The following is a 12599-nucleotide window of genomic DNA, read 5'->3' as shown; positions in this document are numbered from 1 at the left end:
AGCTTTGCAACATTAACGTAAAACTTTAATCCTATAGGTAAATTCACTATCACGTTAAAACACACAAAATGTTGCATGTCGGTTCATTGTTGCTCGCAACTGTGCTGTTCAAAGCGTGTAAAAATGTGACACAAGTCTTGATTACACCAACAATAGGAACCGGGTAAACATTATCCATAGGTTAACGGATAAGGTCCATAATAGGGTCTCCTTGTAGTAGTAGTTGTACTAGTGCTAGTGGTGGTGGATGTGGTCGTCCCATTCGCCAGCAACAGCGGGATGTTCTGATTGATCCATGCCGTGAAGATGCTGACGTTCGTATAGACGCCGGGAACGCCATACATGCCACAGCCTATGCCCCAGGAAACTATACCTAGCTGCACAAAACGGTGTGGGTCTTCTGTCGTGGCACACACCAAAGGTCCACCTCCATCGCCCTGACGTGGGGGAAAAAATTGGTATTATATGATTGTATACTTTATACATCAAGGAGCAAACACTCAGAAAAACAACGAAAGTAGTAAGTGGCGCCAACTTCATATGACTTAGGGATTTTGGAGAGAGTCCAGGACTGGGCATGGATGTTCTTTGTGAGTGTCCCTTAATCAATTTCATCATATCATCACTCATCCTCAACTTCACGATTTAGCTAAAGGTGGCAGAAAAGTGAAGTAAATTAAACTAAATCAATCAACCTTTCTTCCCGTGTATTTTTGCTAGAGGACAGGAGGCTGCCATTGACTGAATTTGCTAGGCATGAACATCCGGAAAGGGGGCAAGGGAGGACTACAGCTCCTCCCTCTGAATACTGAATGCTCACCTAAAAAGTATATATTTCACACATGTCAGTCACAGTAATGTATGTTAATTATTAGAAGGGTGTTGAAGGAACATGATAATTTCACACTGAAGCAGTGTTTTTTGAGAGGGCATCACTATAATGGGGAACATTATGCCCCCTTTACCCCTCTGGGAAAAAAATACCTTGCTTGCCCCTTCCTGGAACAAATCCTGCGGACGTTCATGTTGCTAGGTACTAATGATGTCGTCAATTTTGTAAACATTTGGTGGTGTAACGTTCAGTAAAAGACCCATCCATTTCTATACGTAAGCGCAGACGTTTACAGCGCACCCCTGCAGATAATTGCCCATGATCGGCATAGACTCTGATCAAATTCACAATTATATCCACGAACGGAATAAGAAACTTAAATGAACCCTAGAACTTGAACTGAAGGTCCAAGTACTTACCACACACGTATCCTGCCCCCTTTGACCCCCTGCACAAAGGGCGCTGGAGTGAAGGTTGAAGTTGGGGCCCAGCCTGGTCCTTCTCAGAGCCCCCTGGCATGCATCGCGAGGGATGATTGGAAGGGCGACCTTCTTCAGGATTGGTTGGTAAGGGCTGTCTGCGGCTGAAAAAATTTCACCAATAACAATTAATTAATAGAGCACACTGAAATCACATACATAACAATTGTAACAAATTTCCTTTTGTAATTTGTAATTGTCGGATATCCTTTACCTGTTGTCCTTTGATCCTCACTTGTCATTATTAGCTTTTTTTTTTTTTTTGCATGACATGGTTTTACTTCCTTTGCAAAGTTAACTTGTTTGCAAGTGTAGAATGTGTGAATACAAGCGTGCTCTTATTCAGAGTACATGTAGGACGTGGTTTATTCGTACTTCATCAACAATAATTAAACTTGATGTCCATTGTTCATTTTACAATAATTGGGCGACAGGAGATGATTAATACATTTTCGAAGTTCAGAGTGTGCTCAGATCATGGTTGGAAGGAACATGAAGATGCAATATTAAAAAATGGAAACGTTATTAGCAATACCGTGCACTGAGAAGTAGAGTGAGTATCTAGGAGTCAGGCACGAAGCCAGGGGGAGGGTTCAGGGGGCTGAAGCCCCTCCGAAATCCTTCAAATATCTAATTTAAATAGTGTACAGTGATAATTAATATTACTTCATTGACAGGATTAAACATCTTGCACAATAAGTTGTAATATATAGAAATGTTAAACTTTAGTTATTCTACCCCTTCCAATTTTTCGCCTTTAGATAGCGGCTGCTAATAAAGGGTGAGCCCTCTCCGAAATAAATTTCTGGCTACTGGCCTGCTATACTAAACGAAACTCCAACTGGCGGCTGGGAAACAGCGAATCAGCGATCAGTTGAATTTTCTTCGACTAAGATCGGGCATTTTCGAGTCACAAGGTACCGAGCGTTGTTCGCGGGACGAAGCAAATGAGCGCTGGGTTCACCAAATGTTGCCAAACGTACCGTAAAGGGAGAAAGAGTTTTCTCGGTCAACACCAGAAATCAGCGGGTTCAACTGCACACGTGGTTCTGCACGTTGAAGTTTCCGGAAGGACCACCCACAGGTCGGAATGCAGGCGGACACAGTCATATAAAGGCAACTGGCAAAAACAGAAGTACGCTTGGCAACGTTGCTTCGGGAGAGCGATGTGATCCCTTCAGGTTTTACTTCGCAACTGAGTTTGTTGACGCCCATCGGACCACACGCCCCCGAAAATGATTGGGGGACAGGACGCGCCAGAAACAGCCATCAAGGTCAACCGCCAGTTGGAGTTGCGATCAGTATAGGAGTGATAGATCCTTTGGTGCGGACTGGAATGAGCTCCCTCAGCTGCCTTTTCCGCAACTCGTCCGTTTGAGTAGGTAGAGAACGTGGAAGGCACGTAGAAGCTTTTTTCTGTTTCGTTTCCCATTCCCACCCCAACACCGTCCCGAGTCCGTCGACGGCTGCGATAGATCAAAGGCCTTGGTTTCAGCTAGCTTAGTCTATCACCTGTATGGTCTGATAGGGGATTGTTTTCCCTTAGTGCCCTTCATGTTGCCCAATAAATTCAGGACAGAGATATACGTATGTGTTCATTGTACACCCGTAGTATTACCACCATAAATTTTACATGTTACATTTATGTAATATTACGATGCAGTTATATGGTTTGAAGTCTTATTTATGAAATGGTAAAATGTTATGTGTACGGACACAAAATTGTTGGAAATTTTACAATCTTCTTCTTCTTCTTTTTTTCAAACAAGAATCTCTCTCTCTATCTATTTTCTTAAAATATGCCCGGGTTCGATTCCCGGTGGAGGTACATAGTGGTTCGGATCCCACTGTAAACTGTAGGTGCAGTCCAGATTAGCCTTAGTGCATAAAGTGGACTTAAAACACCAAATCATTCCAAATCAATTAAAAATATGCTCATTTCTTGTCTGCGAGTGCTAATAACTACGGTTGAATGAGCATAGAATCGGAAATTTATTTTATATGCGTTGCAATTTTCACTATCATACTCTCGCATCAACTCATAATGAAGAATGGAAATTACTTTCTTGAGCTATTTTCTAGTAAGGCAAGTGGGAGTATGCCAGCTTCTTCATTTTAAATGTGCATTACATGAATTGCACGTAAGTAAGTAGATAGTAAATATGCCTTTGACGCCAACTCTGATTTCTTGACCAAACGACCACAAAAAGTTGAAAAACTCACTTTCTCTCCCCGTTCCGCGCCTCATTTATTACGCTGACGACGTTTCACGGGCGCAAAAAGGCAGTGATGAGTGAAAGATGAGCTCTCATCCCCTCATCCTCTCATCTTTCTCATTCTCTTTTTATTCTCTCATCTTCCTCTCATCCTCCTCTCATCCTCCCATCTTTCTCTTATTCTCTCATTTTTTTATTTTCTTATTTTCTTATTTTTTGAAAGATGAGTGCATCTTATCGTAATTTTCCAAGTCTGGGACCAAATGTTTATATATCATGACCTACGTAAACCTCTTTTCTCATTCTCTCATTCTCTCATTCTCTTATTTTTTGAAGGGTGAGTGCACTTTATCGTAATTTTCCAAGTTTGGGACCAAATGTTTATATATCGTGATCTTCGTAAACCTCTCTTCTCATCTTCTTATTCTCTCATTCTCTCATTCTCTCATTCTCTCATTCTCTCTACCTTTAGAATATTGTCGTCAACATTAGAGATGAAGTTGGAGTGCTGGAATCAACGGGGCCAAATGTTTATATATAGTGACCTTCGTAAACCTCTCTCTCGGGGGAAGGATGTGGCATATACACACGCGCGCGCTCTCATCTTCTCATTTTCTTATTCTCTCATTCTCTTATTTTTGAAAGATGAGTGTATTTTATCGTAATTTTCCAAGTCCGGGACCAAATGTTTATATATTGCGACCTACGTAAACCTCTCCTCTCATCTTCTCATCTTCTCATTTTTGAAAAATGAGTGCACCTTATCGTAATTTTCCAAGTCCGGAGCCAAATGTTTATATATATCGTGACCTTCGTAAACCTCTCCTCTCACCCTCTTATTTTTTGAAAGATGAGTGTACCTTATCGTAATTTTCTAAGTCCGGAGCCAAATGTTTATATATATCGTGATCTTCGTAAACCTCTCTCTCGGGGAGGGAACGATGTGCCACACACATACGTGCGCGCGCTTATGTATTGTAACACAAACAAACAAACAAATAATAATTGTTGTTTTTAGGATGCCTGGCCCCTATAACCTCGCCAGAGGTGCATGTGGTGGCAGCAAAATCATCACGAGTTTAGATTTGTACTGCGAATGTTGTCAAAAATTTAATCAATGTTGTTTATTCTCAATGCTAGAATCTTACATAGATTATTCTCTAAAACGAAAATCGATAATCCTATGCCATGATATTTTTTTTTATATTTTATATTTTTTTCATGATATATTAATATTTTTTGTTTTGCGTCTGACACACACATATTCAAAGGAGTCATAAAAAATTGACACACACTTACATGTCGTATATTTTTAACCCCCTACAACAGTGCACACACACATACATACATACATACATACTGTTCGCGTCTAATATATATGTGGAAGGAAAAAATATCTAGCATTTTTCAACTTTTTTTTCCTTCTGTTTCAGTGCGCTTTCCACTACCATCACCACAACCCCCCCAAAAAATTTCTCTGTATATATATATAAATAACAGAGAGAAAAAATGGAATCGCAACCAGGTCCCTCCGGTCTTTGCGTTAAAGTGGCATGTCGCAACTGCGGAATATCAATTTCTAAACCTAATATTGCTAGGCATTTGAAAAAATGTCGTCGACCGGATCATGATGTCCTAGTCCCGCCGGCAAAGAAATCTCGCACTGATGGGCATGAATGCGGTGCTTTGAATAAAAGTGCACGCATCATGACCTATAAATCTGGAAGCGACGAAAAATGTGACTCGAGCATCTTCCTCGACAATGTGAAATCTCTGGTAGTCGATAAATTACGTGATTGCCTCGTCAATGTTGCAATTAAAATTCATCTCGTCTTGACCCTGCTGTATGAGAAAGTTGTCTCGTCCGAGTCAAGTACTTTTAGCTTTTACGTAGGGTGTGAAGCCTTACACGATGACAATAACGAGGATCTTGACGAGATAGTGACACGGCTATTTGAGCACTTGACACAAAAACAAGAAGAGTTTGAAGGTAGAGGAAGTGGATGGAGTCTTTGCGGTCGCAGCCACATGTTAGAACTTCGAGTCTGCAATTTCAAACCGTTACGCAGCGCTCAAAAAAAAACAAAAAACAAAAAAAGCAAAATGCAGTGTTGAACATACAAAGTAATGATCAGAAGAGTTTCCTATGGTCTGTCATCGCCGCATTACACCCAGCAAATAATGATAAACCCCAACGCCTGTCCAATTACAGAGGATATGAGGGGAGATACGAGAATATGATGAGAGGAATTTCCTATCCTGTGCCCCTGAATAAGATCAATCAATTTTTAAAAAACTATAGAGAGGAAAAAGGAGAAGATATCGATATTTCTGTGTTTGGGGTTGACGATTCCGGCAATATTCGTGTGTTAAGACCTGCTAGAAGCCAGAATAATGTAATTCGACTCTTGCTTGTAGATGGCCGTTACAGTTTGATACGGAATTTCTCACGATTAGTAGGAAGACAGATCACCAAGGATCACGATAAGATCGAAATTTGCGATCGATGCTTAAAAATTTTTCGCGAGGGAAAGAAGATGAAAGAACAGCACAAGTGTTTTGGCTCCGTGAATGCAGAACCCGAAGATGTCATGCCGGAACCCGGAACCAAGATGAAATTTCAGAAACACCAGGCTCTTCTCCACCATCCCGCTGTTCTTTATGCCGACTTTGAAAGCTTCCAAGTTCCCATGACGTCTTGCAACCCTGATCCCTCTACCTCAAGCACGACCCAAATTTTTCACCACGAGCCTTGCAGTTTCTCCATCTACGGAGAAAAATTGAATGATGTCATCTTGTATTGCGGACCCGATGCGGCAAAACATTTTGTTGAGAAGATAGCGGAATGCGCGAGAGAACTTGCACCCGGCCTGAAAGGCTCTTACGTTTCTCCACCTGCTCTCACAACAGAACAACAACGGGGACATGACGCGGCGACAAGATGCGCGGAGTGTAACCAGGCTTTCACTGCCGAAAATTACAAGGTCGTCCACCATGACCACCAGAATGGATTATTTCTGAGCACCATCTGTAATTCGTGCAATCTCAAGATTAAGGAGTCGCATTTCGTTGCCGTGTTTCTGCACTACACGGAAAAATACGACACGCATCTCTTCGTTAAAGAGCTCTACAACATAACTTCTCGAATCAGCATTATTCCGAGAACGAGCGAGAAGTATATTACAGTGAGAGTGTGGATCCCTCTCGAAGAAGGAAAAAGTGTGGAAGTGCGAATCCTGGACTCTTACAATTTCCTGTCCTCCAGCCTCGCAAGCCTTGCATCTCAACTTGGCGACGAAGATCTTGTGGCCACCAAGCAAAAATGTTTTTCGGGGAGAGATGAGAATTTGAATCTGTTGCGTCGCAAGGGCGTCTACCCTTACGAGTACGTCAACAATTTCGACAAATTTGACGAGACGGAACTTCCACCCCGGGAGGTATTTTATTCTTCTCTCACGGAGGACGTCTGTTCCGAAGAGGACTACGAACACGCTCGTAGTGTATGGACGGCATTCAATTGCCAAACTTTTCGCGATTATCACGATCTTTATCTGAAATTGGACGTGACACTTCTGATGGATATTTTCGAATCGTTTCGTAAGAGATGCATCACGATATACAAGTTGGATCCTGCGTATTTCTTCACCACGCCGGGATTGACTTGGGAATCGATGATGAAATACACCAAGGTGGAACTGGGCCTCATCGCAGAGAAGGAACAGTATGCTTTCATGGAGAGTGCGATACGCGGTGGCATCGTCCAATGTCCCCGACGCCATGCTCAGGCAAACAATCCTCATACGCCTGGTTACGATGCATCGAAGCCCAACACCTATATTGTCTACTGGGATGTCAACAACCTGTACGGCCACTCCATGTCCCAGTGTCTTCCCATCAGCGACTACGCGTGGATGACCGAAGAGGAACTCTCCTGCGAGGATTTTCTCAACTGGAGCGAAGATAACGAATGGGGCTGTTTCTTGGAAGTGGATCTCGATTATCCCGAAACACTTCACGAGAAACATCATGGATTGGCCCTGGCCCCCTCCAAAAAGAAGCCACCTGGAGGATCGGAGCCAAAACTCATACTAAGCATGGAGAACAAGCGGAATTACGTTCTGCACTACCGACTCCTCCAATTTTACATAAGTCACGGCTTGCAGTTGAAGAAAGTTCATAGAGGATTGAAGTTCCGACAGAGCAAGTGGCTCGAACCGTACATAGCCGAGAACACGCGCCGCAGAGCGCAATCGACATCGCCTGCAGACAAGGATCTGTACAAACTGTTCAATAACGCCATCTACGGCAAGACGATGGAGAACGTGCGTAATTACATCGACGCAACGTTGGTCACGGACGAAAAGAAATTTGAAAAGATCGTCGCGTCCCCCTACTTCAAAAACTTCACTATTTTCGACGAGAATCTAGTATTCGTCGAGAGGAACAAGAAGCAGGTGATGCTCAACAAGCCGATTGCCATAGGTGCCACTGTCCTTGAACTATCAAAATTGCACATGTACCAATCGTACTACGATCAGTTTCAATTTTTTTATGGAGATAACATCCAAATATGCTACATTGACACGGATAGCTTCATTTTTCTAATCCAAAACACACCAAGCCTCGAACATGATCTGACTAAGATGAAGCATCTGTTTGATTTTAGCAACTTACCATCAGGCCATCACTTACATTCGGCAGAAAACAAAATGACGATTGGAAAATACAAAGATGAAGTTGGCGGGGAGTACATCAGCGAATTTGCGGGGCTTCGTGCCAAAATGTACTGTGTAAAGATTGCAGAAGAAAAAGAGATCAAGAAGGCGAAGGGGGTGGGAAAAATAAGTACCAGCAAATTTAGCATGCAAGACTACAAGGAATGCCTTTTTCATGGTAAAAGGCAACTCAGCACCGATCATCGCATTGCAAGTAAATTGCATGATTTGTACACGACCCGTGTAACCAAAGTAGCATTGGATGCAACGGACAACAAGTTACGTGTTCTCGATTGTCAAATCCACACGAGAGAGTGGTGCCACTGCAATGGAAGCGATAAATGTGACGTGTGTTAACCGTAACCCCATAGCATGAAGTCCGTTGTGTTTTTGAAGAAGAATAGCATACGGAGGAAAAGAATGAAAGAGGGAGCCCTCGGGCGATGAAAAATAAGAGTTGAATTTAATGAGCCTCAGTTTGGAGCGGGCTTAACTACATAATAACAGGTTGCAACTTTTCATCGCCCGAGGGCTCCCTTTTTCATTCTTTTCCTCCGTATGTTTTGAAGAATAGCAAAAAAGCACAATGTGTTAAATAACTAACAAGGACAATGAATCTTTTTGGTTTTCGCAAACAAAGCAAGATGGACACTCCATCAGCAAATTCTAATAACCTCTTACCTTCCGTGTTATCTAAACTCAATGGTCTACTAATTGTACATCTTAATAGTATATGGACGGAAATAAATAACGATGTGGGCAAGATGTTTTATGTTTTTAATAACAATTTACATTTCTATGAAATTCCGATCGACGGGAAACTTCAAATCACCGTGAATCCGGAGAACACAGGCGAAATCAAAATTTCTACCGGCAAGAACATTTTTCGAATGAAGCACGACAAGATACTTTCTAACATTACGTACGATGTGTCTGCAGGAGATTATCTTTACGTGGAACTCCTCGGAGACTACGACAAACTTATTCCTCTCTTCGTAGAATTACGAATCGTCTATCCTATTATAAATAACCGTTAACCAAAAATGCCTAACGACATTTTCGGCAACACCAAGCGTGTGGACCATGCAGAAGAGATTCTCATGTTGGACATTCGAGTTAAGAAGTTGAGGACTGATTTGATCGCTTTGCAGGAAACCTTAAACAAAAGTTTAGAGTCGGAAATCGCTACGCTCCAAACGCAATGTCTCGACCCTATTCTGAAAATCGATTCCGAACTGAAAACGCTGATAAAAAATTATGTCGACGTACCTTCTTACGACAGCGTTCAAAATATACAGTTGAACGTGGATTCGCTTCAAAATGATTTGGCCAAATTACAACAATTTCAATCGAAAAATGAAGATTTAGAAAAATTGAAACTCGAAATCGAAGAACGAACTTCCGCAATAGAAAAGAATTTCTCTGAACTTCAAACCGTCGTGAACGATATAGACGCAGAACGCTTGCATGTCGTCGTTTCCAAATTACAAGAAGAATTCACCAGCACGTTGGAAGAAATTAAATCCAAGTTGCAGACTTTGGAAGATACAATGACGAACCTACCATCGTCGGACGAACTGCAGGTCATCGGTAAAAGCGTCGCGAACATAAAAATTCAACTGGAGGCTTATCAAGATTTCGAACACATTCAAACCACCATCGCTACGCTTCAGGCGTCTCTGGAGTTGATCAACGAAGAAATTAAAAATATTCACGCTGAAGCAAGTGTGTTGACGAGTATTCAGGACACGTTAAGCACAGTTCAGCAGAAGATCCAATATTTGGAAAATTTGAACGTCGAATCCAATCTTACTCATTTTCATCACGTACTGGACAACATACAGGGTGACTTGGAATCGTTACGAACGAGCGTGCCTTCGAGCGAAGATTTGGAAAAATTGAAAACGGCGGTGACGGCACTATCCGATTCGAGTGACATCAAAAGTTCGTTGAGCGATCTCGAGAGTAAAGTGGCCAATCTCCCTACCTCCAAAGAATTACATGCTTTGAAAAGGAACATATCACGTATGCTGAAACGACTGGAAACGGAAACGACGAACGTGGAACAGATTCGAGACGAACTTGCTTCGCTGGTGTCGACGCTACCCACTTCGCAGAGCGTCGCCGACCTTCACACGCAGTTTACAGAGATGCGAAGCATCGTGAACGATCTTACCGAGAAGAGCTCGAAATTGAATCAAGTCGAGAACCTTCAGAACATTGTGGTCAACATCAGAGATCAAGTTGGAGTGCTGGAATCAACGCAGGAATCAACGCTGGCCTCTTTCGGTGCCAAGTTGCAAGAACTCAACGAAAGCTACAAGCAGTTGAACGTGGAAGTGACAATCAAACCGTCATTTTCTACCGTAACGGATACCATAGTCGAGCATTTGGTGCCCGTACAAAACACACTGGGTCAGCTTCACAGCAACCTCGTTAGCATCGATACTAAATTCGCTAAACTGCATTCTCTGCAAGCCATCGAAATCAACAGCGTACCCAATCAACAGAGAATCTCCACGTTCATCGAAGGTAACAAACTGTACATGTTGCATCCTTATCATCCGTACTACAAGTTTCTCCTCGATGGTACGATTCAGATAAACGAATTTTCGTACTGGTCTCACGGTAGAAAAGCTAGCGTTCCCACCATGACTTTGATATCGAATCGTGGTGTCCAGAAAGCAGGAAATATTCCTCTGGCACGTTGGAACGAAACGCGCAACATATATGAAATACACGAAGACGAAGATCTCACCGTTTTCGACGTGAGTGCCGGCGATAAGCTGATCGTTCAAAACACGAGCGAAGTACCACCCTCTTTGAATCCCATCACGCTTGTGCTTCTCTTCAAACGTAATCTCTAAAAATAATAAAAATGTCTAGGCAAGCTATCGTCCAAGAATTGCATAAACCTGCACGCCGCAACTACAAACGTTTGGCTGTGGTAACCAAGGGAATCGACGACCTCTGGGAAAGTGACCTCGTGGAGATGAGTAGCGGCAAGTTAAAAAACGTACATAAATTGAACAAGGGCAACAAGTACCTCCTCACCGTCATAGACACGTTTTCGAAATTCGCATGGGCTCTACCTTTGAAGGCGAAAACGGGAACATGCGTCACGGAAGCATTCAAGACAATTTTTCGCGAAAGCGGCGGCAGACAACCACGGTTTCTGCACACGGACAAAGGGAAGGAATTTTACAATGCCGTATTCCAAAAGTTTATTCAGAAACACAACGTTCAACATTACTCGACCTTCAGTGACGTCAAGGCCAGCATCGTGGAAAGATTCAATCGCACTCTGAAATCGCGCATGTGGTCACGCTTCACGCTTCAGGGAAGCTACAAGTGGGTCACTATTCTTCCGGAACTTGTTAACGACTATAATCACACACGGCACGCAACGATAGGCATGAAGCCAGCTGACGTTACCAAGTCTGACGAGCAACGTTTAATTTCTAGCGTTTACTGTCCAAAGTACACGCCCACGACAAAAAAGGCTAAATACAAAATTGGAGAACAGGTGAGGGTTAGTAAATTGAAGCGAACGTTCGACAGGGGTTTCACACGAAACTGGAGCACCGAACTTTTTACCGTGGTTCGAGTTCTACCCGGGAACCGTCACACGTATATAATAAAAGACAGTGGCGGTGAAATTTTATTGGGGCGCTTCTATGAAGAGGAACTCTCTAAAACTAAATACCCCGACACGTACCTTATTGAAAAAGTTTTGCGCAAGAGAGGCAACAAACTTTTGGTGAAATGGCTGGGACTTCCGGAAACAAGTTGGATCGATTCAAACGAAGTGATTCTATGAGTACGTGGAATGTTGTGAAACGTTTACCTAATTCGGAAAGTCAAACGAGAAAAAAAAAGAACGGCGAATTGCTTCCCGACAGCATCCGCTGTCTGATCGTAGGTCCTTCGGGGTGTGGGAAAACGACACTGCTCGTGGACAATTTTCTCCTCGCACCGAATTGGTTAGATTGGAAGAACAGGCACCTGTACGTGTTCTCGAAAAGTTTGGAGCAATCCAAATACCAGCAACTGATGAAACTGTACGATGGTTTGGACATTGCAACGTTCGCCTCGGAAATAAAACCACTTGACGATTGTCGTGAAAATTCAGTCGTTGTGTTCGACGACGCCATCCTGGAAAATCAAAATGAAATTCGCAACTTTTTCACGCAAGGTCGTCACAAAGGAATGGATTGCTTCTACCTAGCTCAAACGTTTTCCAAAATTCCAAAACAGTTAGTACGCGACAATGCTAATTTCATATGTTTGTTTCGTCAAGATCACACCAACCTCAAGCACGCGTACGATGACTACGTAGGCGGGGACATGAACTACA

General features: G+C 42.7%; 1 protein-coding gene across 1 annotated transcript in view; it reads right to left on the bottom strand.

Moving 5' to 3' along the window:
• Positions 1 to 86: 86 nt before the first annotated feature.
• LOC145998398 (phenoloxidase-activating factor 2-like) overlaps positions 87 to 12599 on the bottom strand; it is a 34843-nt gene continuing 22330 nt past the window's right edge. The window contains exons 5-6 of the mRNA XM_083134803.1: positions 1252 to 1415; positions 87 to 437 (exon numbers count right to left, since the gene is read on the bottom strand). Of these exons, the coding sequence (XP_082990929.1) occupies positions 171 to 437; positions 1252 to 1415 (431 nt within the window). The 3' untranslated portion in view covers positions 87 to 170. The remainder of the gene's footprint in view (positions 438 to 1251; positions 1416 to 12599) is intronic.

Source organism: Lepisma saccharinum, chromosome 14 (assembly GCF_977018435.1).
Source record: "Lepisma saccharinum chromosome 14, izLepSacc3.1, whole genome shotgun sequence".
NCBI lineage: Eukaryota > Metazoa > Arthropoda > Insecta > Zygentoma > Lepismatidae > Lepisma > Lepisma saccharinum.
This window is presented reverse-complemented; position numbering and strand designations above follow the sequence as displayed.